The 27,990-nt window shown below is 46.4% G+C and overlaps 1 protein-coding gene across 4 annotated transcripts; it reads right to left on the bottom strand.

Annotated features, from left to right (window-relative positions):
- Positions 1–27: 27 nt before the first annotated feature.
- On the bottom strand, positions 28–24,642 carry Max (MYC associated factor X). Of its 4 annotated transcripts, XM_052185604.1 has the most exons (5): positions 24,441–24,642; positions 23,739–23,765; positions 15,743–15,850; positions 2,748–2,871; positions 28–1,520 (listed from the first exon to the last, which is right to left on the bottom strand). In XM_052185604.1, exons 1-5 carry the CDS (start codon positions 24,474–24,476, stop codon positions 1,333–1,335), a joined length of 483 nt encoding a protein of 160 aa, XP_052041564.1. In that variant the 5' UTR covers positions 24,477–24,642; the 3' UTR covers positions 28–1,332. The 4 variants fall into 4 exon arrangements, with proteins under 4 accessions (XP_052041564.1, XP_052041565.1, XP_052041567.1 ...); XM_052185605.1 differs by lacking the exon at positions 23,739–23,765; XM_052185607.1 differs by lacking the exons at positions 2,748–2,871; positions 15,743–15,850; positions 23,739–23,765; positions 24,441–24,642 and adding exons at positions 2,196–2,280; positions 2,416–2,490; positions 2,575–2,741.
- Positions 24,643–27,990: the final 3,348 nt, after the last annotated feature.

Raw genomic sequence — 27,990 nt, 5'->3', positions numbered from 1 at the left:
GCAGGGTAAGAAGACACCACTACCAACAAGGATAAAATAAGTCTTTATTTATATTCTTATAGTAAAGGGGGAAGCCTTAACTTGCAAGACAATTCTTGGGCAGTATGTACAACATACTTTTTAGTTCCATGGAATGGAATCAAAACACCGACTGAGACTACAAAGTATACCCTAGAAATCAGCAAATGCCGGCAACAGAGTAGGAAAAGACAAAGAAACGAAGCCTAAAGACGAGAAAGCCTTCACTGGGATCTGCTGACCACAGCCAGAGCCAGGGCTGGATCACACAGTGGCGACAAGTTCCATCCAGGACAGGAGGAAAAAAGTAGGGTGGGAGGCTGGGCTGGGCTGGGCTGCGGGTTTAGTACCAGGTAAGTCGCTCTTGGTATTTATATACAAAATAGTCGGCTCTGTTTCTTAGAGATACACACAGAAAGAAATGAAGATTTGATCATCACTTTATGAATCTGTCGCTTTACAGTATCGACATCATCAGAAATAGGGGCATTTCATTCAGATCCAAATTTCAGTAGCAGGAAATAAATATCAAAACATCATCACTGGCCCTTAATACAAAACCTCTACCCCACCTAAAACTCCCTCCCAGGCCCACCCACATAGCCACCCCCACTCCTGAGAGCCGTCTGTTTCACTGCCGCAGCCTCCTATACATACATACCAGTGTCCCGTGGCCTTCTGGAAGGCTGGGTCTGCAGCCTTAAACAGCTGAAGAGTGACCGACCGTGCCAAGGGTACTGCAAATCTGTCCCCGCTTTCCTTTTCTACCACACAAACTTCTTCAAGAATCTGGTCTTTCAACAGGAGAGACAGCTTTCCAAAAAATAATCCTTACAAAGGAGAGGGGGTTAGTTCTGATTACTCCAATCTGGTCTTCTTGTCAAAGTAGAGCAGTTCAGAGATTCACAAAGTCCACCAAACAGAGGTGAGGGGGACTAGGAGGAGCGCCTAGCAGAGCAGGCGTCCTCCAGGCACATGCTCTGAGGGCGGGGAGCTGCTAGGGTGGGCAGGACACCACGTACTCAGAGGTCTGGCCGGCCGTCTGTCCTCCACAGAAAGAGCTGCCAAGTTAGGGTGTTTTGGTTTAAAATTTCTCGTGGGGACAGGAACCCCTGAAGGGAATACATTTAATGATAGTGGACACAGGGAAGGGGATGAGAGCTGTTGTCCAAGAGCTTCTATGCAAAAATAACAATTAATAAAGAGAAAAGGAAAATAAAGAGTCTTCTCAGAGTTCTGAGGGTTCTAATGACGAACTGAAGGAGGACGCGACGGCAGAGTCGACAGTTTTATTGCTGGCCTGCCCCGCATGGCTTAGCTGGTCTCCATTCGGAGTTTCTTCCTGCTCTGGGGCTCTTCAGGCTCGGACTCTGAGCTGGAGTCTGAACCCCCATCGAAGGCAGAGATGGTGCCGCCCTTGGCGTTGGTGTAGAGGCTGTTGTCTGAGGAGGGGTAGTTGGTCTGCAGTTGGGCACTTGATCTTGCCTTCTCCAGTGCACGGACTAAAAGGCAACCAAGGGAGCATGTTACCACCTTCTGGAGATCCGGAGCAACCAAGTCTCAGACTCAGGGTCCAGCCTGTTCTTCCTAAGGGTTTGCTTGCTGGCCCCCAAGGCACAGGGTGGCTCAGAAGTCATTCCCTTCTGGTGGCTGCTCCACCTGCACACTTCCGTTTCCCCCTTTTCCTTTCCCAGATGGGCTTGGGGGCCCAGCAGACATGGCCAGCCACAGCCATACCACCCTGAAGAGAAGGCTTGTGATGAGACACCGTCCTGCCATGGACTCAGCATAGAGACCAGAGCAAGAGTTCCCTGTTGGACTGAGCAATGCAATGCCAGAGAAGCAGTGAGCCCAGCAATGCCGGCTCCATGAAGGTGTGAAGGCCAACGGTAGCAGGAAAGGATGACACAACAGACTGGGTCAAAGAAAACTTTTGGCTTGGCTCTCATGAACAAAATCCACTTGGAATGACAAGCTGGACACTTGGAAGCAAGTCACCGATACACACAAAATACCTGGGCCTTTCAACAGACACCCCTACATGCAGGCTGCTCTGCCCATCCTCCAACCCGCTGCCGCCGCCCACTGCCCATCCCTTGGGTCAGCTCAGCTCGAGCCTGGAGGGTCAACCCTTCGTGTTATTTATGTGAGATGTGCTAACCCAGGTGGTTACTTGCATTTCCTTTTACTTGCATCTTCCATGAGGGAGGAAGAGAAGTGAATTCCCCAGGAACAAAGAACTTGATCAGCTCTCGCTTTCCCCTGTGGTTGTAGGAAAAGGCGGGTGTGAGCATTGGAGAACAGCAGGGGCCTGGCCCATAGGCTGCCCTGATTGGACTACTGTTGACAATGGGGAGGGCTCACTGTCCCTGAACTCCTGGAGACTCTGGTACTTACATGGCACATTCTACTGCAAGGGCCTCAAAGCTCTGGTGGTCACACCAGGTGTGACCCTTACTGTAGGCAGAGAACCTGAGCCCCGAGAAAGGGAGAGATCAGGCCAGAAAAGATACAAGCTTTTGGATGTTCAATGCCCTGGCTCCTCCATCTACTCACTGGAGGGTCTGGGTCCTTCCTCACGATGGTCTAACACTCAACTTCAAGGCCTGCAGAGCCGGGCTGAGGATGCTTCTGAGGCATGGTCCTCTAGCTTTGAGCGAAGGCCCAGGAGTGAAAGCCCAGCCTGGCCGGGCACAGCAGGGCGTTGCCCCATGAGCTTGGCTGCTCACCTTGCTGCTCCAGAAGAGCGTTCTGCCGCTTGAGGTCGTCAATGTCTTGCTGGTGTGTATGGTTTTTCCTTCGCATATACTGGATGTACTCTGTTGCTTTGTCTAGGATTTGGGCCCGGGATGCCTGTTGCAATATGAGGAAAAAAACACAAGACAAAATAAAGACCAAGTCTGAAGAGCAGGAGAACCATGCCCTTCTCTGGCAACAGCATGAGGGAAAGAAAGGCTGGAAACAGGAGGATGGCCATGATGGAAAAGGCTGAGGAAAAAGTAAAGGCTAGCTTTGGTCTTTATCCCAAAATGCCAAGCAACTCGCAGAACTTACCTACACAGTCTCAGCTCTACAGACCAGGGCTCTGAGAGAACCCAGGTCTCAGAGAGCCGCGCTGATTTACTTAAACTACCAGCCTACGGATGGCCTGGGCTGAGAGTCTGACTCTTCAAGTGTCCTTCTCTCTTCCCAGCTCTGGATCTTTTTCTTATAGGTTTTTATTTATTTGAAACAGGGTTTTAGGCCAGGCAGGCAGGCCTCCCAAGTATTAGGATTATAGCCATGAGCTATAATCCACTCTAACCCGTCTGGCTCTTTAGTTAGCTTTAAAGACTTCAGCTTGCCAAGGCCTAAGACAGGCTGGTCTTGAACTCACTATGTAGCAGAGTATGCCACTCTAGCTCCCAAGTGCGGGATAACTATTGCCAGTTGCGCATGGTGCTCTGGATTAAACCCAGGGATTTATGTACACTAAACACAGCTCAACTGCATCTGAAATAATGAAAGGAAAGCTCAGGCTACACAAACTCTCCTGGAGTCTAGCTACAGGCAGCTGGTTAAGGATGACAAACAAGATCAAGGGCTGGGGTAGACCTGGAATGAAAGTGGGTACATTTTCTCCATTATGGTCTTAAGACCTCACCAAACCCTCAGACGATTGGTAAGGAGGCTCAACTGAACAACACTCCTGTCTAAAGAGATTATCATGAAAGCTGTAAGTACTTGATGTCAACACAGGAAAGACATGCAATTGTGACATCCCAGGAAACAGCCACACCTCTACAATTATAGCAGGTTGGTGTGGGCCTGGCTTGGTCCACCATCAGGGGACAAGGTTAATAAATAAGTCAACAAGGCAGCAACAGGTTACTGTTTACTGTGCCCCTAGAATCACACTTGTTAGCCGATTCCTATCAGGCTACATATATGGCCAGTGTTAGCAGCAGGGCACCAGCTCTACACATCAACTGGTATCCACATAAGCTCCAGGCAGGACAGGACAGCAGCCCTGAACTCTAGCCTTCCTTCCAGAGGCTGCGCATTCAAAAGCTTTGCCCTCCAAAGGGTCATTCTTGACAATTCTGCTTTTCAGCTCAGTGCTCTGAAACAACCAGTAAACAATGAGTGGGAGGCAAAGAACACACCAGTATTCAAACTAGCAAATCTCAATTTACTCATACTAAAAAATCCTACTGACCAACGTACAGACCTTAGATAGACAGGTGAGGCGTGGAAGGCCTGCACTTTACCCGACTGGGGAAACATGACCATTTCCAGGCTTGTCTCTTTTAGGACCCTCAAGGTGTTTTGCTCAGAAGATCATTCATAGTCAATCAATCATTTTATCCGCTAAGAGTTATGTGCAAGGTATACGGTGTGGGGAAACAAAATGTATTAGTCACAGCTTCTTTGCCCACAAGCTTATTTACTATCTAGTGAGAAGATAAGTATTATCTACATGCAGTGCTGACAAGTGTACTGACTAACATATCATAAACATCACTCAACAGGCAGCTTCCGGGAGTGACGACCCACCGTGCGGCAGACGCTGGCCTTAGTGCTGCACACTATGGATGCCCCACATGAAGCAGTGAGTTAACTGCGCTAGACCAAGGGCACGAGGTGGGGAAGCTGGATGTGTCTCTTCAGCTGAGTGCCAGCCTGTGTCTGTGCAGTGAGAAGCCCCAGCAATGGACACCTCAGTGGTTTCCATTTCTTCAAAGAGCCTTCTGAGGGCAGAGTTGGCAAAATGGGGAGGGAGCACATAATTAGTAGGGACTAATAAAAATATCTTGCCCCTTTGATAGAAATGTCAACGAAGCTGCTTAGCAGAGAACGGCAGGTGGCAAGCTGGGGGTTCAGAAGATGGGAGTTGTAGTCTGTTTGTACTGAGACATTCCTGCCCACAGCCGCTCCTTACTCCCAGGTCCTCTATCCTCTCCGTCACTGACAAATCCCAGTTCACTCGAGACCGGATCTACTTTGAAACTGTGATCTTCCTGATTCAGACCAAGTGCTGGGATTAAAAATAAGTGTACAATCTCTTTTTAAATTTGCCTATTTTAAAGATATTTTCCTAACAGTTCCCAGAAGGCAGCCTTAGTACTTAACCAAACGTGTGCATCTGGGACAAGGGGAAACAAGCAGAGCCTGAGTGTCTGCAGACGGCCTGTGCTCTCCCTCCGTCTCTCTCTCAGACACAACCAAAACCACGGAAGTAGCACCCAGAGAAGTGAGAAGCGAGCGCAGCAAGGTAGCAGGTGGCCACGGACCTCTAGGTGACCGCAGTTCACTCACAGTAGTTTTCGCTGAAGACAAAGGCTCAGAACAATGCTTTGGGAATAGGAGGACCTCAAAGAACACCAGTCTGTTTTTGTTTTTAATTTAAAAAAATGTTGAGATAGGGTCTTACTACTGTGTAGCCCTGGCTGTCCTGGAGCTCACTCTATAGACCAGGCAGGCAGGCTATCCTCAAACTGCTTCTGCCTCCTGAGTGCTGGGATCAAAGATGTGTACCACGACAGCCAGCCGACTTTTAAATCCAGTGTTCAAAGCATCCCTAAGGCTAAACACAATACAACCCTTCCCCTAGCCCCAGCTAAAAGCGGAAGTGCCCTTGGACACCTGGCCAACCAATAATCCCCCAAAATGGTGAGGTTTACTTTGTCCTTTTCAGTATACCCAAGAAGTCTAAAAAGTTAAAACATACACATAATACAGAATGCCACAAAATATATTTCCATCCACTTCAGGGAAGAGAAACAAAAGGTTAAAGTCAGGAAATACCAGATTCCTTTGCAATCAATGCCTCTCATCTCTTCAAACCACAAGACTACATAAGCAGCTACAACTGTATGGTGTATGGAGGGCCCTTCCCGGCCTTTATGAGTTCATAGTACTCATACAATAAACATAAAGGTCCTGGGATTTATGGCATGGACTATGGAATGGCCCCGGGTTTTCAGTTTCTGTTTTCTGACAAGGCTCTCAGAAAGCTGAGTCAACTGATAATGTTCACGGAGTCCTGTGACCACACGGAACCTGGTATGTCAATGTGTCGCAGATCAACCACTGCTTAGTAAGCACATGTGTGATTTTTTTTTCCTGTTTAGTTTTTAATTTAGAAAGCACTAACTCTACCTTTCTGAGTAGACATACCTCTTCTGAATAGGTTGGACAGAGCTGTGGGACAGGACAGATTGTGGCTGCAGGGACTAAAAACGTTAGCCATGCCATCCATACATATACATGCAGCATGGAGAGCCCCGGGCAGCTGTTGAGCAGCCTTACCAGGTCTTATTGCAACCTCATGCTTACACACAGGAGTGAGGATAGCCCGTGAACAGAGACAGCAGCAACAGAGTCTGGGGCCAGGCACGCCACACAATCTTCTGTGTGGGAAACCAACGCACACAGCTCTGTCTTACCAGACATTAATTAACTTGTAGGCAACAGTCAGAATTCACCCAAGTCTCAGATAACTCATATTTTAGGAACAGAGGCACCTGTAGCACTAGTTTTAAAAGGTCAAGAGAACTTCAGAGAAAGAGTCACCATGGAGAGAAAACCGGAAGACAAGGACAGGACGAAGGAGAAACACTAATCTGCCTTCACGGACAACCCCTGAGAAGGTGGTTTCCTCAGAGTAGTGTCAAGGCCTGATGGTGAGCCAGCTCCACACGGGCACAGGCCTGGGCTGGAAAGCAATGGCTGAAGACTAGTCTTTTTGTTTAAAAAGTGAGACACAAAAATCAATCAAATAAACAGTAGCAACAACCACAACTTGTAATAGCAATAACATTAAAGCACACAGTTTCTCACAGTGAGCCATGAACAGGCTCCTAGCAGAGAAGAAATGCGAGTGAGGCGCTGTGGGCGGCTGCCATAGTGCTGCTGACTCCCCTGCCTCTTAGAAACTCAGAAGGGGGAAAAACCACAAGGCCCAATGGAGACTCCAGGTTTGACAGCAGGTGGCCTGAGGGAAGGTCAATCATTTCTAGAGGTACATGCCTTTCTTAAAAACAGCAATGCAGCCGGGCGTGGTGGCGCACGCCAGTAATCCCAGCACTCTGGGAGGCAGAGGCAGGTGGATTTCTGAGTTCGAGGCCAGCCTGGTCTACAGAGTGAGTTCCAGGACAGCCAGGGCTACACAGAGAAACCCTGTCTCGAAAAAACAAAACAAAACAAAACAACCCAGCAATGCATCCATGTGTCTTGGCAAAAATTTAACAAAAGGACTCAAAGGCTTCAGAAGAAGCAGATTCTACTACGGCTCACGTGATTCCAGAGGCTCATCAGCACGACCCTGGCAAGGCTGGTAAGTCCCATTGCAAACAGCGGTTCTCTGCAGTCTTCAGACAGGGCCGGGGCACAGGGAGTGGAACTCAGTAAGAGAACCAAGGCTCAAACACAGTCTGCTGGCTACCATCTGCTGCCCAATACCTCAGAGCGGAAGCTCCACATCTCTACTTCTCTGCCTTATCACACTTCACCTGTTTTTGTATAAAAAGCCAGTTTGGTTTAGACACTAGAGGTAAGAGGCAAGAAGGTAGGAGCACCTCTGCCTCCCTTCCTGGAGGGCCTAAAGGTAGGAGCACCTCTGCCTCCCTTCCTGGAGGGCCTAAAGGCCAGCGGCTACACTCATCCCTAGTCCCCAGTCAGACGCTCGCTGGGCATGCATGGTGGGCCTTACATTTGCTATAATGCCAATATTTGGGAGGTTGGGGAAGAAGAATGGTGAGCTCAAGGCCAGGCTGGTTTACAAAGTAAGTGGCTGTCCTGAAGAGCCATGGGGGGAGGGGCAGGCAAATCTGGTACACATTTCTGTTGAATAAGCCCCTTTCTGGAAATGAAGACTTGCAAATGTGCACAACAAATGTCAGTGTCCCCTGAAGCAGCTCCCTCTGGAATGGAGCCCGTCAGGGGTCGCAAGGAGGCGAGTCTGTGCCGCTCCTCAAGGCTTCCTGCTTCCAGGCTCTAGGCTGACTGGCTGACTGAGGTGCTGCAGGCAGGACAGACCCTGCAAGGGTTTGGGTTTTTTCAAACCTTAAGGGTGAACTGTGCGGTTGGGACCTTAGACAAGGCATGGCTCTTCCCATCAACTGGCCCAAGAAGAACAAGTACAGCACACAATTCCCTCAAGAGGAAACAGATCCACTGCGGAACAACATGAGCAAAAGCATTTACCTTCAAAGGTAATGAGTAAAACTTTAAAGCAATTACTAGTTTCTTGCCGAATAAGTTAGCCTTCCTCTAAGGCCTAGTGATGACATTGAGAGACTCCAGGAAGCACAAAGAGAATGGGGTGAAAACAGTCTTTCCGGGAGTATCTTCGTAGCACAGCTCAGCTGGTGGTTGGTACCCTCGTTGAGCTCCTGAGAGGCTCTACACGTGGGGTGGCCAGACACAAGCTGTGGCTCATCACGGCTCTAGTTCTAAAATGTCAGACATGTACAAACCCCAAACCGGACAACAGAAACAGCCCAGTGGCTAGATAGGAATGATATGTCATTTGGGGAAACTGAGGTCTATAAATGAAGCACACAGCTGACACTTTACACGTGGCAAGTATGTCTAGAGACCAGAACAGGGCAACAGATTGCCTTGCTTCTTAGACATTATCAATTCTACACATGAGGAGTGGGGATTCTCACGTAGCCCAGGATAGCCTCAAACACATTAAATTGAGGCTGACCCTGAACCTCACCCTCAAGTGCTGGGATTACAGGCATGCACCAGCTCAGCTGGTCATCCAATGATGGGATGGAACCCAGGAGTCAGCATGTCAGGCGAGCCCTCCGCCTCTGCAGCCACATCTACAGCCTCTGGGCTGAAAATTAAAAAAAAAAAAAGCTTATAGTGGAGAAAAATGAGACAAGCCTGACAGTTACTTTAAGGTGCACCATTTCAGTCACATTACGCTGAAGGGCAGCACAGGGAGTGAAGTGTGTGCATTACTCAGTGTGATCCCACGTTAGCCACAGAGCTCACACACTGCACACTCAGTCTGAGCTGTAGTGACCACAAGTGTGTGAGTGCCTGCGCACATGTGTAATATTGTTAATACTTAGCAAAATAAATAAAGAGGGGCCAGGCATGGTGGGACACACCTGTAATCCCAGCACTGTGGAGGTTGGAGGCAGGAGATCAGGAATTCAAGTCTAATCTCAGCCACAAAGCATAGTTTGAGGACAGCTTGACTGAGACCCTGTCTTAAACTGTATATTTTAGTCCACTGCTTTAACTTTTTAAATTTTATTTATATTTAAATATATTATTAAATTATAAATTATATTTAACAATTAAAATATAACGACATTGTCCCCCACTCTCAACCTCTTCCTTGCCTGCCCTTCACCCTCACATCCACGGCCTCTCCTCTCCAGTTGCAGTGCAAGGACTGCAGACCTGAGTTACTGCTCATGGCTGTAGAAGGCTCCTGCGGACCCAGCCCAGCACCTCAGGCTCACACTGCTGCTCTACAACCTGGGCCTGCTCCAGACCGCACTGGTTAATTTTAGTAATATCTTCTATAAATGTTAACTGTATTTACATTAAACTCTACGTAAATATATCTGTGGTTCATATTAAGTGTTTATCAGACAGTGACTATCAAAGAATCTTAGGACAAATGGAAATTGTATTAGAGAAAGACACAGACGTGTTTTTTCCTTCCCATTTTTCTAAAGTTTTTTCAATTTTGTCCAAAGACAAAAAAGAAAGAGTAATGTTAAAGGGAAGTTCTAGGTCAGCCTCTATCTTTCTCAGTCTCAGGAAAGTAAGTCTCCTGGTCCTCCCAAGGGAAAGCCCCACCCCGGTTCAGAAAGGATTGGGGATGTTCCTCAAGAAGTATCATCCCATCCGACTCTGAAAGCTAAGCAGGCCAGCGCGGTAAGCACTCTAGCCGGAGGAGAGCCTGTGGGGCCCCTGGGATTACAGGCCAAGAGAGGGCTGGAGGTGGAGCTGGCCAGGGTGGAATGCAGGTAGGAGATAATGCTTTGACAAGCCCTGGAGTCAGACTAGTTATCTGGATCCTAAGGCTAGAGTCTGACCTTGAGGAAGACCTCAGAGAAGTTGACAACCGCATTTCTGGCCAACAGGAAGTGGGTATACTCTTCCACAAAGCAAGGGTATTAAGAAAAAAGCAGGCAAGCAACGCTGAGTCCTTACCAGACTGGTCCATGAGAAGGCCTCGGAGGTACCACACAGAAGCAGTTCAGAAGGAACTAAACAGAAGCTGATACCTGTCCAAACTACATGGAGGAGGTGAAACGGACAGGGGTATGGCTTGTATTCCATTTCCAAGACACCCTGCCAGCAGCAGCGAAGAGGCTTGCAGTAAGGCTAGAAGGAGCTGCCTGGCCTCGGGGCATCTGCACTACGGAGGCATCTCCTAGACTGTAACTACCTAGGCCCGAGGTAGGCTCCCTGACTGGGGGTCCTCGTGATGTCAAGCACAGACAATAGCCTTCAAAACCTCTGGTAAACACAAATACTGGTAAGATGGCACTGGGGTCTGAATGTTTGCCAAGAACCATTATATTCTTTGCCATAACAAAGCTATTTGTCTTAAAATACACTTCAATTGAAAAACTACAAGAAAAAACAAAAACTACAAGAGAAAAACACCACCTTAAAACAACAGAGTAAAAAATAAATAAAAATAAAAATGAAATAAAATAAAACAACAGAGTATGAAGGTCCGCACCCCACCCCAAGACTGATAACAAATCTGAATGACCACTGACTGGAATGAGCCACTTTCTAGGGCTGAGTGGAGAGATGTAAAGTCAGAAAGAATTCATAGACTCAAAGTGACCCTCAACTCTGCATTCTGGTGAAACCTAAATAAACCACTTTAGATGAGTAATTTCATAGTAACTTATATACTGCTAAGATTAATGGAGCTATCTCAAGAAAGCTCCCAGGAAATGACAAGATTTAACTACTTAAGCTAGATTTTCTTTGTTGTTGTAATTTCAGACATACAAAACTTGAGCATATTTCCCACATTACCCTCCCCACCCCTCCACTGAACCCTTCTTTTTCCCAGCATGTCCCCCTCTACTTTTGCATCTTTTTATTTCTTCCTTTTTGTGAACCCTACTGCATTTACATAAAGTTGCTAGCAGGAGCAGAGGGAGACTTGGTTTCCTTGAGATAGGCCACTGCTAGCCTAAGTTTCAGACCTGTGGCAATCTGCCTGCCTCAGCCTTTGAGTGATGTACACCTGCCCAACTATATAGGCTGGATTTCTTTACAGACTGGGTCATGACCTTGAGCAGGCCCTTCATTTCCGGTAAAGGTAGGAACAACAGTGATTGCCCAATGATCGTCAGCATCTCAAAAAGGTTGCATTGGAGACAGGACCTCACACAGCCCAGGCTGGCCTAACTCACTGTTAGCTGACAATGACTTTCAACTTCTGGTCTTCCTGCCTCTATCTCCTAAGTACTGGGATTATAGTGTTCAGTACCAGTCCTAGATTACTGGTCTTTATGTCTGTGACTTTCTTTCTGTTTAAAGAAAACTATTTATTTACATGAGGGATCAGTCTCTTGGGACTGTAGGAGGCTGTGAGTCACCATGTGGATGATGGGAACTGAACCCTGTCAGAGCAGCACCCCAAGTTATCTTCCTTCTAACTCCTAAGTGCTAGGATTACAGAAATTAGGGAAGATAGGCAGTCTTTATGATGTTTTTCTATCATACAAATATAAGAAACAAGGAATAAGTGGCATTTGTGTCTTAAGTTCAAGTTTTCTTTCTTGTCAGACACAGTGACACACATCATGTCATTCCAACACTTAGGAGGCTGAGGCAGGAAGATCACTTTAAATTCTATGTCAACAAAGACTACCCAGGGGGTTGCAAGCCTCAGCTATGAAACTCTGTCTCAAAAACAAACAAACAAACAAACAAACAAACAAACAAACAAATAAAACGCAACGTTTCTCCTTGTGGAACACAGAGGCAAGGACGGCAGTCTACGCACTTGAGGCTTCAGCAGAATTATGAATTCTAATCGCACTACACAAAATTCCACACTAAATTTTAAAAAGACCATTTTCTCTTCTCAAGCATCTTGAATAGGATCCAATTGAATCAATCTGAATTTTTCCTTACATATTTTAGAAAAAAAGAAAAAAGGAGAGACTGGTGGATGTTAGCGATTTCAAGGCCAGCCTAGTTTATATAGTGAGTTCTAGGACACTCAGGGCTACATATTGGGACCCTATCTCAAAATTAAATAAGAATAAGGTAAAATGTAATATAATGTTCATGGTGAAACTCATTTCTTTGGCTATTTAAAGACACACACACACACACACACACACACACACACACACACACACACACAACAGAATATCTGGAAGCCTGAAACAGGAAGTTTACTGTGAGTTCAAGCCAGGTTGAGAGCCACAGAATGAAACTTTATCTCAAGAACCCAAACCTAACAAATAAACAAAAACCTTAAAAAAGGCTTGGACACATACCACACAATGGCAATGCTAACTGCAGTCACCCCACACGTAAAGGTGCTGACATCAAAAGAGACTCAGATCAAAGGCTTTCCTTCAACAATCTGAGCTGAGCTCTCCAAAACTCACACGGAACACTCATTTCATGACCACTTACATGTCACAACCTCAACCATTGCAATTCAAATCAAGAATGAGTCAATTTCCTTGGGTTCCAATACGACATTTTAAGAAGATTGCGACATTTGGTGAGAAGTCGGTCTGAGAGACCGAAGGGCTCCGGAACTGAAGCCTCTCTGCACCTGTGAGCCTGTTGGCAGACAGAATAATGGAAAGTCCTGCCTGTCCGTCACACACGCAGAGGCTGGTGCAGCCAGAGTTAGGAACAGGCAGGACAGTAAGGCTTCTGAAGTACGACTGGCAGCTTAGGGCTGTTGATTAGCTTGTTAAAGCTGGCTCTCTTTCCCGAATTTAAAGAAAAAAAAAAGACTAAGTCAAAACCTAGCACGGAAGTAGAGGCAGAAGGTGAGGAATTCAAGGTCAGCCGTAAGTATGAAGTGAGTTCCAGGTCAGCCAGAGAGACAACAAACCTCATCTCAATGAACATGCAAACACAGGGCCTGGTATCATCCTTTACCCACTCCTTACCCATTCTGGCCTGTTCAAGATTCCTCAACAGGCCCCCCTCCTGCCTCCAATGCCCAGCACCAGACAGACAGTTCTTCACTTCCAAGAAATCTGCCCAAAGGCCATCTTGCCAATGAGATCTGTCTGTTCCAATTAAAATTCCACTAATCCTTCTACCTTAATTTCCTCCCTAGTGCATGTACACACACACACACACCCCCCAGCACACACACCCCAGCACACACACCCCAGCACACACAGAACCCTGGCTAGCCAGGAACTTAATATGTAGTCCAGATTGGCTCAAACTAAAAAGATCCACTTGCCTCTCATCTTCCAATTGCTGTGATTAAAGGTGTTTGCTATCACCATGCCTAGCCAGTATTCATATTTTTAGTGATTACTTAATTTCTAGTACTTCCTTGCTAAACTAAAAGCTCCATTTATTCTTGCTAAGAACAGTGGCTGGTGTGTGTAGACCCTGCATGAATGTTTGCCGAGTGGAGTACGTGAGAAGACCACAAATGACAAACCACTCATCCCGTTTGTAAGCTACTAAAGGCAAACTTCAACTTCCTCAAAGAAAAGCGACAAAAGGACTTAGTGTAAAGGACTGTAAGGAAGTAAGGAAGACGGCAACAGCGACGTAAAACAGGCCAAGTGAGAAGAGCGGCGTCTGTGAGCTGCGCTTTCAGTGGGTCGTCTTCAGAATGCCTCAGAAGCACCTGACTAAGCAGGTGGGCACTCCCAGGCTGACTCCCAGGAGTTCAGGTGGTACTTACTGGAGGTGGGTGGGTCACAGCCACCTTTGAGAAGCACATCCTAGGTATGTCTCTTTCCGTGTGAGGTTTAGATGAAGGCAGCTCTAGCCCCTAAGCTCAACAAGTGATGCTGACAGACACTGCAGCACACAGAGTAAGCACCACGTGTCAACAGGTCAGGCATGCATCAGAGAGAAGCCTTTTGTACCAAAGGGCGCGTCTCTCAGTCATACAGATTTTCTGTGGTGCTCAGTGTTATACTCAGGAATGCTGTTATTCCAGTAAGTACCTTGGTTCGAGGCCATTAAATCAAGTATATACTAAATGGACTTAACCCACAGCAAATTCTGGTTTTGTAATACTGATTCACACGGCCTATTCGGGTTTTCCTGTAAGCTCAGACTTACTCTACACTTCAACCACACAGAAGGCCACATTATAGACAAAATTGAAAGCATAGCTTTCTATAAACACAAAAACTTAATCTTGGATAACAAAGCAAATTCCTTACCACAGAACCAAAGCAGTAAAGCCATTTAAAGTATACCTAGAGTAAACACTGTTTTTATTAACTAGTGTTTCTTAAGCTAGGTGTAGTAGCACACGCCTGTAATGCTAACAGGCAAGATTGGCTGAATCCCAAGTTCAGGCCAGTCTGACTACACAGCGAGGCTCTTTCAAACAAACAAGCTGACCCAGGGGGCTACAAAAAGCGGCTGTTGCTACAGTGTGTCAAGGGTGGATCTAACTGTGCAAACAAATGCTTTTTCTGTATTCCAAGGAGTTACTCAAACCCATAGGCTTGTGCTCAAAGCTTTTGGCTTTTTTGTTTTGTTTTGTTTTTTCAAAACAGGATTTCTCTGTGTAGCCCCGGCTGTCCTCGAACTCAGAAATCCGCCTGCCTCTGCCTCCCAAGTGCTGGGATTAAAGGCGTGTGCCACCACCACCTGGCTCAAGCTTTTGGTTTTTGAAGATAGAAACAGCTGGCTCCCTCTCCAGGGAAATCCGAGTTTCAAAGGGCGACTAGGAAGGATGAAGATGTCTCAACTTTTTGATCCACAGCTTCCAGTGTTCTTTACATATGTTGGGAAGCGTAGCTGTCAGAACAGGAAATCACCAGTGCCAGGCAGGTAGGTTCCCAGACCTGCTTGAAAGCATTCATTTACTCTAAGTACTAATGTTGAACTGCACAGGAGAAATTCCCAGAGGTTTAGGGTGTTGCTGGCCCGGGGAATCTTTAGTGATCCTAAACTAATTATGGACCATGCTATATAGTACAGTATATAGTTATAGTAATGCTGTGAATGACTAATGTATTTGCCTAGCATGTACAAGGCCCTGGGTTCAATCCCCGACACTACCAAGTAAAAAAGTAATACATTACAGTATCTCCAATTTTGAAAGGGATGTCTTGAAAACAGCTCTGTTAGAACTGACACTGTTAAGCCAGGTGGTGGTGGCGCACACCTGTGCCTGTAATTCAAGCACTCTGGGAGGCAGAGGCAAGCGGATTTCTGAGTTCGAGGCCAGCTGGTCTACAGAGTGAGTTCCAGGACAGCCAGGGCTATACAGAGAAACCCTGTCTCGAAGAAACCAAATCCAAAAAAAAAAAAAAAAAGAACTGACACTGTTTTTACTAAAGAAAATCAAGAACAATTGAGATGTGTGGAGATCTTCCAAAGAATTAAAAAAAAAGAAAAAGAAAAAGAAAAAAGAAAAAAGAAGAAAGAGAAAAGAAAAAAGAGAGAGAGTGCGCGCGCATGCCAGCTGACTGTTGGATGTTTCTTTACAGAAGGGATGTCCTGGTAAGTTCCAAGCTGCTGGTGTGCCAACTGGCTTTGTCAATAAACTCACCTTCTCTCCTTGGAGTGATGGGACTGAGTCCCGCAAACTGTGAAAGCTGTCTTTGATGTGGTCCCTGCGTTTTCGTTCCAGTGCATTATGGTGAGCCCGCTTGTCAGCCTAGGAGAATGAGGAAAGAACATGTCAGGAGCGCACTTCTTCTATAGGCGGGTGTGGTGAAGCCTGGAGGTGTGTGCAGTCAGCGCTGTCCCTGGCAAGTGGACTGGGAAAATTTGTAGAGTGAGGTGGGCAGTTAGGAAGGAGTCTCCAGAATTAGGCTCTGTTAAAGGGGAGAAAGGGGTGACAGGGCTTGCGACAGGAACATCCAAGATAGCACGATGAATCCAGCTCATGCACAAGTAAAATCAAAGTTATTCAGGGACAAAGTGTGACTCTCCAGCAAGTGTCCCCAACCTAGGATGGAGCAGTTGCCAGTCTGTGGTTGGAATGTAACTAGGGAAAGCTCCAGTGGCACCTCATAAGCTATGGCTACCTCTCCCATGAGACTTGGGGAAGGGGGGTGCCTGTCCACAGGAGACCCACCAACTTGAGGCTCTGCTCTGATACCCTCCTCATATATCCTCTTATCAAGTCATGTAAGAGAGCCCCAAACCTCTAGAAAACAGTCGTACCCGAGATCACTATGGCTGAACAGACAGAGCTGCCAATCACATCTCGGTTCCCCTCACACAGACTGGGTGGTTCTTGGGCAGCAGACCTCCTGACACCTGCGTGCTCTTGGTGAGTCCCCTCAGCACTTGCAGCAGGGCAGGCCCACTTGGCAGTTTCCTAAATATGCTAACCAGCCTTTAACCTTTCCTGCTTGGAATTAGAAGCAGTCAGCTGTCAAGGGCCAGGACTACCCACCAATCAGGAAGGGTAAGAGAGCAAGACACCGTGCTAAGCTGCTCTGTCCAGGAGCGTCGTCTCCCTCTAACAGCACACAGGGCCTACTTCAGCTAGAATTTCACCACACCTGTACTTCAGACATTATAGACGCTCTCCTGAGAATTTACCCTGACTAGAGCAGGCTTGGCTACGCTAGCCGAAAGAATCTATCTATACATTAGAGTGACCAGGCAATTAAGCCCAGAGTGCCAGGAATTTTGAAAATGCAGCAACAACAGTAAACTTGTTTTAATGCTGCTTCCAACGAATCCTTGTATTAGAAAAGATGGTCAGACAGAAATCAGACAAGAGCCATGAGAAGAAAAGGATTTGAAATTCTTCTCCTATCAAATTTTAAAGTCTGTGACTCCCTCAGGTCTGCACTTTCCTCCTGATCCCTCAGTGCCTCATCTACAGTTGTTAATCGGATACAAATCCCCATCACAGCCACTGTCCTGAAGGACTTGTAAAGTTAACCCTTTTTAAACCTCAGTTCACTGTAAAGTAAAATATTTTCTCAACTAGTTATACGGAAAATAGAATGAGGAATCTGAAAGGACAATTAACCTTGGGAAACCAGGTACCCGAGGTTAGAGGACATTATACAGCACTGGGCAGGATAACTATAGCCACCCTCCAGGGGCAGTGTGAGACAGCTTGAGGTAAACTGGCTGTCACAATCTATACCTGAGGAGCCCAAGAGACCCAGGACCAACATTTGGCATGGACGAGCCCTCTGGTGTTGACTGTAATTTCCAAGATGATCTATTTACATGCATCTTCAGCAGCAGTCCAAGCTACTCCTGCCTACTAAATCACCCTGACTCCTGGCCCTCCTCCCAGCTTAAGAGCTATGCACGGAAGCAGTGACCCCAGTTACCCACAATCCCTCCTGTTAATACAAATAAAATCCTAATTGTCTGTTTTCTTTCTGGGAGAACCCTGAAAATCCCAAGCAGCGAGAACTAAGTTGGACTGGGTTTCCTGTGGGCCTGCGCTGCAAGCAAGGAGCTAAGCTTAACCAAACAACAAAATCATCCCCACAAGACGCACCACCCCTTCCATCTGCTGAGCACTGAAAGGACTCAAATGGACAACAAGTCGTTTGGTTGGAAGACTGTAGTGAACTTGGCCGTAGACCATGAGCAGAAATCTCGGCTTCTCATCTGGGGAGCCAGCCAAGTTAGGAGTTGGCTGGGCTAGGAAGGGCGGCAGGCCACTGCCTGGTAGAAAGCCTGGGCTGGGGACTGTTGTTCTCCAAGCAGTGGATGGAATTTCTGTGGTGGTTCCAGACCCAATTTAACTAGCAGAAGGGGGGGATCTTAGACCAAGCCCTCCTGCCATGTCTGCCCCTCAGCTGTTACGCCTAAACAGAGACAGTCACAAGGATGTGTTTGTTTTTCCCCTTCCCCAGGCCTCATTTGCAAGCACACGTGAAAAACATGCCGAACTCACATGCCTAATTCCAGGCAACTCTCAATTAAGTGACACTTCTAGTGCTTACAGAGCATAGGAAAACCTGACACACCTTCACACAAGGCTAAGAGTTCTCTCTGGAAAGTATTTCTATGGTGCAGATGAGGCTGATACCCCCTAGCTTTGCATGATGGACCAATGGGAAGGCTATTATACTGCCTTGTTAGCCATCTTCTCTTGCTGACAGCTCTTTCCCAAAAGACCAAGCTTTCAGAAGTGAGGAAAGAAAGACCACGTGAAGACTCTCAGCTTGAGGTGCTGAAGATCCTCCATGAACTGTCTTTTTAAAGCAGCATAGCAATTAACAGCAGCAGAACAAAGAAACTCGGAGGAGTGTGCACTCTCTTGCCTGTACCAAGAAGTGTCTGGTCATGCCAACACCGGGACTGATGGTGCCCTTGTGGAAGAGATCATAGAGGTCTTTTCGGACTATTCACAGGTTCCCAAATGACTCCCTATACATCCTCAGGAGCAGATGCTGGAAACTGCTTGCTCTTTAACACAGGAGTTGAAGTTTCTGTCAGAAAGCCCTTCTTCATCAGCATGTCCCAGACTAAGAGAAGTACTAGGGGCTTTGTAATACCAGAGAGTGGACCACAGCTGCTCAGCAGGAACTACAGTACCAAACTGCTTCCAGCTCTGGTGTCTACACCAAGGTTTTTGCTCAGTCTCAGCCGTAGCTCCACCAAGCTTTTCCACGCTGGCAGACAGAAGCCAAGGCGTCACCTATAATTTGTCCGCCTCTCACACTAACAAGCATGAGCATCTCAGTGCAGGTCAATGTTGAAAGCAAGCTTAGTCGCTGAACTGACAGGCCACGGACGCTAAGGAGACCTGTTCAGAATTGAGGAACTCTTTCAAGAGTATTTCCTTTCAACTTATTGCACAGAAAATGCATCTTCATTCACACATCTCACCAGTCAGCAAACCCATTTCCTGCAAGACCTAGCGTGGAGAAAGCCTTACTGTAAAGGATGTACAAGGTTTTTCCAGAATGCCATTTCTTGCAAGCTGCCTGGCACCTAACTGTCCTACCACATAGAGGAATCTTCCCAGTGCCAATGTGGAGGGACTATGTGTTGTCCTTAGTGGCTATTTAGCATATTTAGTTTCAGAAATTTAAAGGTGTCTCTTTAGAAGACAGAGTCTCTCTCTCTCTCTCTCTCTCTCTCTCTCTCTCTCTCTCTCTCTCTCACACACACACACACACACACACACACAAAGACAGAGTCACAGAACTATCCAACTAGTCTCACTGCAGAATGCTGAATACAAAGGTTCCAAATTCTCATGCAGTATACTTATTACTTCTGTTTGGTGAATTAATAAAATAAAACAATTTCTAAGTAACTCAAAAGTGCTCGACACAAAAATTGCAACACAAAACAACAGGCACCTGAGATGAGATGAACTCACTATCATCTTTAGCAGGCAGATAGTAACTCCAGTTTCCTAGCTCTTCTGTTCGAAGCCTATGGCTGATACACATTTCTGTCAATATATTTGCTTTTGAGGTTTCTACCATCTTTTGGCATCTAAAAAAACTTGGGAACACTACAACCCATATATGCCATTATACTAGCTGTTTAAAAGGAAGGACTTCTTGGTTAGGACACTGAAGCCAGGTCCGACAACATACACCTGTAAGCCCCACAGGAGGCCGAGGCAGGAGAATCCCTGCAGGGGGGAGGCCGGGCTACATAGCAAAACCCTGTCAAAACCCTCCCTTGTCCCCAAAAATGATCAAATAGGGTTCCTTTTATCCTATCAGTCTTTTGACAAAGCAACACAACTCTTAAAAACTTAGCGCCATCTTTTCTTTTCACAGGCACATGCAGAGTAAAAGCCAAGCACTGGGTAGAAACACAGACTATATACCTCGCAGCACTTCTGTCATGAAGCTGATCCCAGAAAGACTCACAGGTTCCCTGAACTCGAACGTCCAAAATGGTCAAACTCCCTTTCTCCCAAATACACTTTAATCTCCAAAGAAGCAAAAAGCTGAAGAGTTAAAAATACTGTAAACCAGACAGGACTAGAAGTGGAGTAGCAGAAACCTATTTTAAACCTCCAGCCAGTATAGTAACATGTTGAACTCAGCAGATGCGGCAAAGGACAGTATATGGAGAAAGGCCTCAGGTTTTTTTGACCAACTCAGGAATCCTACATTTCACAAATACTTTCACTCTTTTCCAGAGAAATTATCCAAACAGAAATAAAGCAAAAGACACCTCTTGCATAAAGTAATTGCCTCAGAAACTTAACTTTTAAAATACAACTTACCCCCTCCCAGACCCCCCAAAAAGTACTAGTGAGATTCTGCAATTATCAAGTTTAGTAAGTAGTGTTTGGGGTGACTTCCTCTAATAGTCTGCTGCTCACTGGAGGCTGCTTCCGTGTGCATGCGGCAGATCAGTTTCACTTTCCGTTAGCCTCCCTCCCATACTGATCTGAATGGCCTGCACACTCCACAGGAAGACACTGTACTGACTGTAGAAACTATGATCATCTTTTCATGCTAGGACCCACAGAACATTTTCCAAATTTTGTGTGTGTGTGTGTGTGTGAGAGAGAGAGAGAGAGAGGGAGAGGGAGAGGGAGAGGGAGAGGGAGAGGGAGAGGGAGAATGAGAATGGAGAGTGGGGAGAAGAAGGTAGGGGGGCTGGGAAGAGAGTATTTAGCTCAGTTCTAACTCATGGTAATCCTTCTGTCTCAGTTATCCTGAGTGCTGGGATTACAGAGGTAAGCTATCACACTTGGGTTCCAAATAACTTTTTAAAAAGTTTTTCTGCAATCCCAAACATCTAGTTGTTCAGAATCCACATTTTTTAAATGGTCTCCCAAGGATAAAACCTAATAGCTTTCCACATTTTAGAAAAAAAAAAATCTATTATTTATACTAAATTTCAATAAGCAAATGGATATATTCACAGGGATAAAGGAATACACGTTCCCAGCCCATTTCTGAAAGTTGTCTATAATATTGACACTGTCTATAATAGGCCTGCTTTTTTTGTCTATGCTATGATAAAGTTGTACCAGAAAAATCTTAGTAAGCATACTAAATTAAAACAAAGGGTCCCAAAGGTTCAACCTCCAGGAGCAACAAAATTCACTGTCTATGTCCCAAAGTGAAAGGAGGAAACCCTAAGCACCTTGACAATCACAACAACAGAAAAGTAAAAACATCTAGATAAAGCAAGATCGCCTCATGGGAGTGGAAGCATTTAATAAATTTACATCACGACCCAAGTGGACGCTTTAAAAAGCAGAAAGCCTACAATAACTGCTTATCATAAAGTAAGAAAACATCTCTCACTGAAAGGCAAACCTAATTCCGGCTCAAGGACGGGAGTCTTCAAGACAAGTTGTCCCAACCCTTGCCCTCTAACCCTGATCAAGCCCTGCAGCAGGTCTTAGAACTAGAGATGGGGGTGGGGGTGGGGGGAAGTTGCTTTTTGTTGTTTTGGTAGAACAGGCTCAAAAGAAAACAACCAAGTCCAGTATTAAGACTAATAGTACCCAGGTAGGGTGGTGCACACATTTAATCCCAGCTTATTAAAAATCCCATTTAGTCTGGGAACCTGAGGTGGACTGATCTCTGGAAGTTCCAAGACAGCCAAGATTCCTTTCCCTCTCTCTCAAAAGAAAAAAAGAGATAATAGCTAAAAAACAAAACAAAAAAGGAATTTGTCTTTTCGTGGAAGTATGTGTAACACTTCATTAAGAAACAGAACATTATCTTCAGTGAGGATCTCAGAACAATCCTTAAGACCTCTGAGATAACTGTACTCAGAATCAGTTCTCAATAAATAAGGTTTTTCTTAGTGTTCAAGCAATCTGTACAATCTCTAATGCTCTAATGAAGAGCAGATACAACTGAAGACCACACCAGAGCTATTAACGTGGCATCCCGCAAACTTGTTCCCTAGGAAAAGAGACAAAAGTAGAGAGTTCTTGTTTGTTTGAGGAAGAATCTCATGCTGTAGTCCAGGCTGGAACTCATTCTATATCCCAAGTTGGCTTAAACTTCAGGGCAACCCTTCTACCAAAGCCTCAAAAGCCCTGGGCTTACGTACTGGGTCACAGCCCTGGACTCTGTGTTGTGTTGGTTTCTGTATGTTAAGGCAGGGTCTCAGTAAGTTGCAGAAGCAGGCTGGGATGTCTGATCTTCCCACCTCGGCCTCCTAAGTACCTGGGTGTACAGGCCTAAAGAACCAAGCCAGCTGCATCCTGCAAACTCTACCAGTTCCTACACAGCTACTTCACATAGCACTGAAATATCAGGTAACTAGAAGCTAAAGAGATAGCTCAGTAGGCACAGGCATTGTGGTCAAACCTGATGACCCTAAATCCAATCCCCAGACCCATGTGTTGGAAAGAGAGAACTGACTCCAAGTTGTTCCTATGACCTTCACATGACCACAAACACATGTTAAATAAATGTAATTTAAAAAAAAAAATCAGTTAAGTAGGCTGAGACCATAGCTCCATGGCAGAGGGGTTGCATGGCATGCCTAGGGCCCTGGGTTGGACTCCCAGCATAGTCAAAAGTTAAATGCACATGAACGCACCCGAAAAGTAATAATCTGTGTTGTTAGTATTTTAACATTTTTCATAAAGTGGGAAGTTCCAGGGATATGGCTCATTCCCGAAGGAAAAAAAAGATCAGGCCCCATTGAGTTGACTCTCAAGTAGCAAGCAGCAGAGGTAGGTGGCTACTGACTTTTAGAAGGTGTACATCCTTCATTACACCAGTCCTCGGCTCTTCCCTTCATCCCTGGCTATCTCATTACCTGGTCCTTACACTCTATTCCCTTTCCTTACCATTTCCAACCATCAAATATTACATTTTTCTCTCTACGCTGATTGGATTTATTCTGAGTCTATTCCTTTTCCCTCTCCCTAATCTATACCCATTTACTCCTAAGTCACAGACTCCAAAGACAAGAGAGCAGGGGGTCAACCCAAAGCCAAAACACCTACAAAAACCAATATCAAAAACCTAAGAGGTCACTGATAACATTATATGGGTTCATCCATCACCTTTCAGCAAAGCTGTCTCTAACAGTGCCACTTTTCAACAAGTTTTTTTCTTCTCAAATGGAAAGTCAGACCACAAAAAGCTGCTCCACGCTCACTATTAACTCCTGGCACCTCTCTTTTCCACTGTCATTTTTGGGAATACCAGGGTTTTCTAGATTCTAGGCATCTTCAGCCAAAACATGACTTTGGCTGCAACTTCACTCTAGTACAGAGATACTGCTTAAAGTCTACCTGCTCCTAAATAAAACTAGTCAGCCAGTTTGCTCTGAAATAACACCACCGAAATTCGCTTCGGAATGCTCTTCCGTTTCTCACATACCCCTGCTGCATCCTTCACTGAACACTACAGAACAACTCAGTTCGCAGCACGGGCCTCCTCTCACCTACCTACCAACTCACTAGAATCCACCACCTGAGAATCTAGAACCGTGAGGATTTGCAACGCCCCCCCCCCCAACCCCAATTGACTCCACCTCACCTTAGCGGTTAAGAGGAGTTTACAAGAATATTAAAAGTAATAGAACGATCTCTTTTTCTGACTCCAAAAAGAATCAAAACTGAACGGAAATGAAAATGAAATGGAGAGTAGGAGACGTACCGCAGATTGAAACCTCGGTTGCTCTTCCTGGAATAAGAGAGAGAGAAAATAGAAAATATAGAAGTTATTTTCACACTTCGAACTCAATAATAAGAAAGAAAACGCCGGCGGCGGAGGAAGCAGCGGGTGGGGAGTCAGTCTGACACCCCTCCCTCCCTCTTTCCCCTTCCACTCTCTCCAGCGAGATCCCGTGGGCTAGTGGGGGTCCCAGGCGCTGCCCCTCCTTCTGGGATCCGAACAGAACAAGAGGGATCCGGAGCACTGTCTGCTCTTCCCCGATCCCTCTCGGGCGTCAGAGCACTCCCAGCCCCTTCAACCCCAGGATCAACCGGTCACGGGAGGAGGGAGCTCATGGACCCAAGGAGCAAGAGCTGAGCGCTGGTCTCCTTGCCCAGAATCCGGACGGATAATGGGATCCCCAGCCGGGCAGAGTGGAGAGGGAGGCCTCGACACCCTCCTCCACGGGAGAATGTGGGGGTCCCCGAGGCCGCGTGTCTGCTCCCACCTTCAGTCCCAGGAGGCCTCTCCGGACAGGACTGGAGGGGAGCGAGCCTGGAGCGCGACGCAGGCGGTCCCGGCCCCGGGTGAAGTGGAAGGAGGCGGCGGCGACCCGGCCCCCCTCCCGCCGTCGCCCAGCTCAGAGCCCTGGCCGCCGTCCCCGCCTGACAACCCAAACGGAAAGGAAGAAGCCCCGGGACTCACGTCGCTCTCCACCTCGATGTCATCGTTATCGCTCATTTCCTACGGCCCAGGGAGCGGCCACTGCAGCGGCGGCCGGGGAGGGGAGGGGTGGAGGGAAGGGGGAAGTCACCGACAACAACAAGCCGAGTGCCCCCACGCACACACTCACTCACTCACTCGCTCACTCACTCACACACACTCACACACACACAACACGGGCGACAACCACCTCACTGCAGCACCGGATCAACGGCGGCACGCACGCCCGATCGGCCCCCTAACACGTGACCGGGCTCACCACGCCGGGGTAGCTGAGACTTGTAGTCCTCGAGCGTCTGATGGGCGAGTGGGAGAGAGCCAGAGAAACTACAAATCCCATCAGGAACCGCACACAGTCTTCGCCAGACCCACTTGTTGACAGAGCGCAGGGCGCCTGCGCCCCGGGTGTTGGCTGCGAGAAGTGGCGCGGTGCCTCCCGGGAGATGTAGTCCACAGACCGCGAGTTGTCAGGAGATTTTCCTCCCCAGGCGGCGGAGAGGCTGCTGGGAAGACAGGACACGTGGAGGGAGCTGGGCTCCTGGAGCCGGCCACAATTCCGAGCTCTGGGCGCCCGGCCCAAGGGATTGGGTGGAGGCTGGGGGGGGGGGGGGCGAGAAACTGGCTGCCAAAATAGCACTGTCTCTTCTTGGCTAGACTGCTTTTACATTGTCTTGTTTAATGCTTGAGTCGCTCCACTTGCGCCCTGGGGCGTAACCCTCCCGGGAAGGAATCACGCTGCGGCTGACCTGGGGGCGCGGTCGAGATGCCCACGCGGACCCTCTGTATCTGGATTTGAGGTGTTCAGAGGCATTACGGGACAAGCTAAAGGACCGACCTAGCTGTGGTGTCCTTCACCTCAAGAATCTTGCTTTCAGTTGTCCAAGAGAACTGTACTTGCTGGATTTGAATGTTTACAAAACCTCTCCTAGGTGCAAATAAAACCTACCTTCTGTTTGTCGTAGCCGGAGCAGATTAGGGAGTGCTCCAGTTTAGAGAACCTTAAATAACTGCAAAAAGAATCAAAATGAGAGGGCTGGAGAGATGGCTCAGCAGTCACTGACTGCTCTTCCAGAGGTCCTGAGTTCAAATCCCAGCAACCACATGGTGGCTCACAACCATCTGTAATGAAATCTGATGTGTCTGAAGACAGCTACAGTGTCTTACATATAATTAATAAATAAATAAATCAAAATGGGAAAGTGTGCAACTCCTTGTCCAGTTAAGATCATATTTATACAATGAGGTATGAAGTGTGACTACCTGATCCCACCAGTATTTAAGTATGTGGCAGCCCAGGAATGGTATGATGTGTCCCCTCAAAGGCCTCACATCTATGAAAGCCAAAACCGGACTACCCTGTCACCATTTTCAGTGTGCACCAGATCCTCGATGGGACAACAACAACAAACAAAAAGCCAAGTAATAATAAAGGCACTTCTGTCATCTGAGAAATTAACCAAACTATCATTTTACAACTGGTCTTCAAAATGAGTGTTTGATTTATGAGTTACTGGTTTTTGAGTAAAAATCATTTAATCCCTGACTATTGACTGCAGAAACTTGGTAGTGTAATACAATCTTTGTGACACCTAGCCCAGGCTGGCCTTAAAATGGCTGTGTGGCCAAGCCTAGTGTTGAGAACACAGTCATAAGGAAACATATTGACTTGTAATAGAAGTCAAGGACTATAAGGGAGACAAAGATAGTTAACTGGATACCAGAAATAGAGACAATGGATGATCACAGCAAACCCTCCTTACGTATCTATCTGCAGTGTGCAGAGTGTTATCAGACATCCTTAAGTGCAAGTTAGTTTATTTGGGGACTTTAAGAAAATATCTCATGCCTGCTCCATGCCCCTGCTTGATTAAGTCACAACCTTTGATGTGGGGGTATAAGACCAATGAAAGACAGTTTTTTGTTTTTTTGTTTTGTTTTTTGTTTTTTTGTTTTTTTTGGTTTTTTGGATTTGGTTTTTTTCGAGACAGGGTTTCTCTGTGTAGCTCTGGCTGTCCTGGAACTCACTCTGTAGACCAGGCTGGCCTCAAACTCAGAAATCTGCCTGCCTCTGCCTTCCAGAGTGCTGGGATTACAGGCGTGCGCCACCACCGCCCGGCGAAAGACAGTTTTTAATGATCTTCAGGTGATTTGTATGTGCACCCTAGAGGATTTCAAGATAAAGAGACAAGCTTTCACTGAATTATATCCTTTGAAGAGTGGGCTTTATGATATGTTAATAATTATACATCAACAAAGCTGTTATAAGGATAATCTTCGCTCACATGGCCAAAATCTAACTAAGGAGTAAATTATAAAAACACTGTAGGGAAGGCAGACATGTCAAGCAGATTGTCGAGCAGCAAGCGGAATGAACTTAGAGGAGAATGCCCGATTTCAGGGAGGGTGGGGGAAGGGCCAGGTGCTCTGTGAGGCTGCCAGGACAAGGGCGAGGCCTGCAAAGACCAAACCAGATTCTGCTCACCATAAATCTCCACATGTTGGAATGACATCTGGAAAAGCGGAGGAAAGGCTTCCCAGGAGGAGAGACCACAGTTGTTAAGGCATCTCTTCCTCATCATACTTTTTAGGGGGTGGGACAGTGAACACCGGGTCTCAGGTCTAGAACTCAGTATAAACCCTTCAACTCTCAATAACTTTCCTGCCTCAGCCAAGACCCGGAATCACCAGTGTGTGCCATGCAAGGGCAGCTTTTTCATAGTAATTGACAGACTATTCAAATCTGTCTGTCTGGCCAGCACCTCTGATCTAATAGGAAAAAGAAAAGAAAAGAAAAGAAAAGAAAAGAAAAGAAAAGAAAAGAAAAGAAAAGAAAGAACTACCCAGAAATCGAATGTTACTTTGAAGCACTCACAGAACATTTCTAAGAACTGATTGAGTTCTGAGCCATAAAACGAATCTCAGTAAGTTTTGACAGATGTGATCTCAGAGAACATACTCTTAGATCTAATAGAGCATAAATCTACTTGGCTTATATGCACAAGGACTTAAGTTTGGCCTCTAGCACTGCAAAATAGTAATAATAATATAAATAAAAATAATATAAAATAATATAGATTAAAAGTAAAAAGCTAGACGTGGTAGCTCCTGCCTGTAATCTTAGCCTGCAAAGATGGAGGCAGAATGGAAAAAAAAAAAGTATGGTCCTCTTCTGTCCTATAAGGAAATGGAGTTAGTTGAGTGACCCAAATGGAGATTTTCATGAACAAAACTGTGCAGAAGGGACAGCAAGGTCCTTTATAGTCTTTGCTTGTTTTTCCTGATATGACTAACAATCTAACATTTCCACGGGTGAGTCTTTGGTAAAGCTTTAAAAAAACGTTCAGGCCCTTGAGCCTTTCAAGATTGGATTTGTCAGTCTTACATACTTTGTGCTGGTCCCAGTAAGCGCTCCTCTGGGAGGCTTCATAGAAATGCAGTTTCAGCTCCAGCCACACACACAGGCAATCACGTCTGCCTTAGAATTGGTAAAAAGCACTGGCTGGGGCAGGTGGGGGGCTGTCTGTGTTGTGTG

Source organism: Apodemus sylvaticus, chromosome 6, assembly GCF_947179515.1.
Source record: "Apodemus sylvaticus chromosome 6, mApoSyl1.1, whole genome shotgun sequence".
Taxonomy (NCBI): Eukaryota; Metazoa; Chordata; class Mammalia; order Rodentia; family Muridae; genus Apodemus; species Apodemus sylvaticus.
The sequence above is the reverse complement of the archived record's forward strand: the minus strand, read 5'-3'. Positions and strand labels throughout refer to the sequence as shown.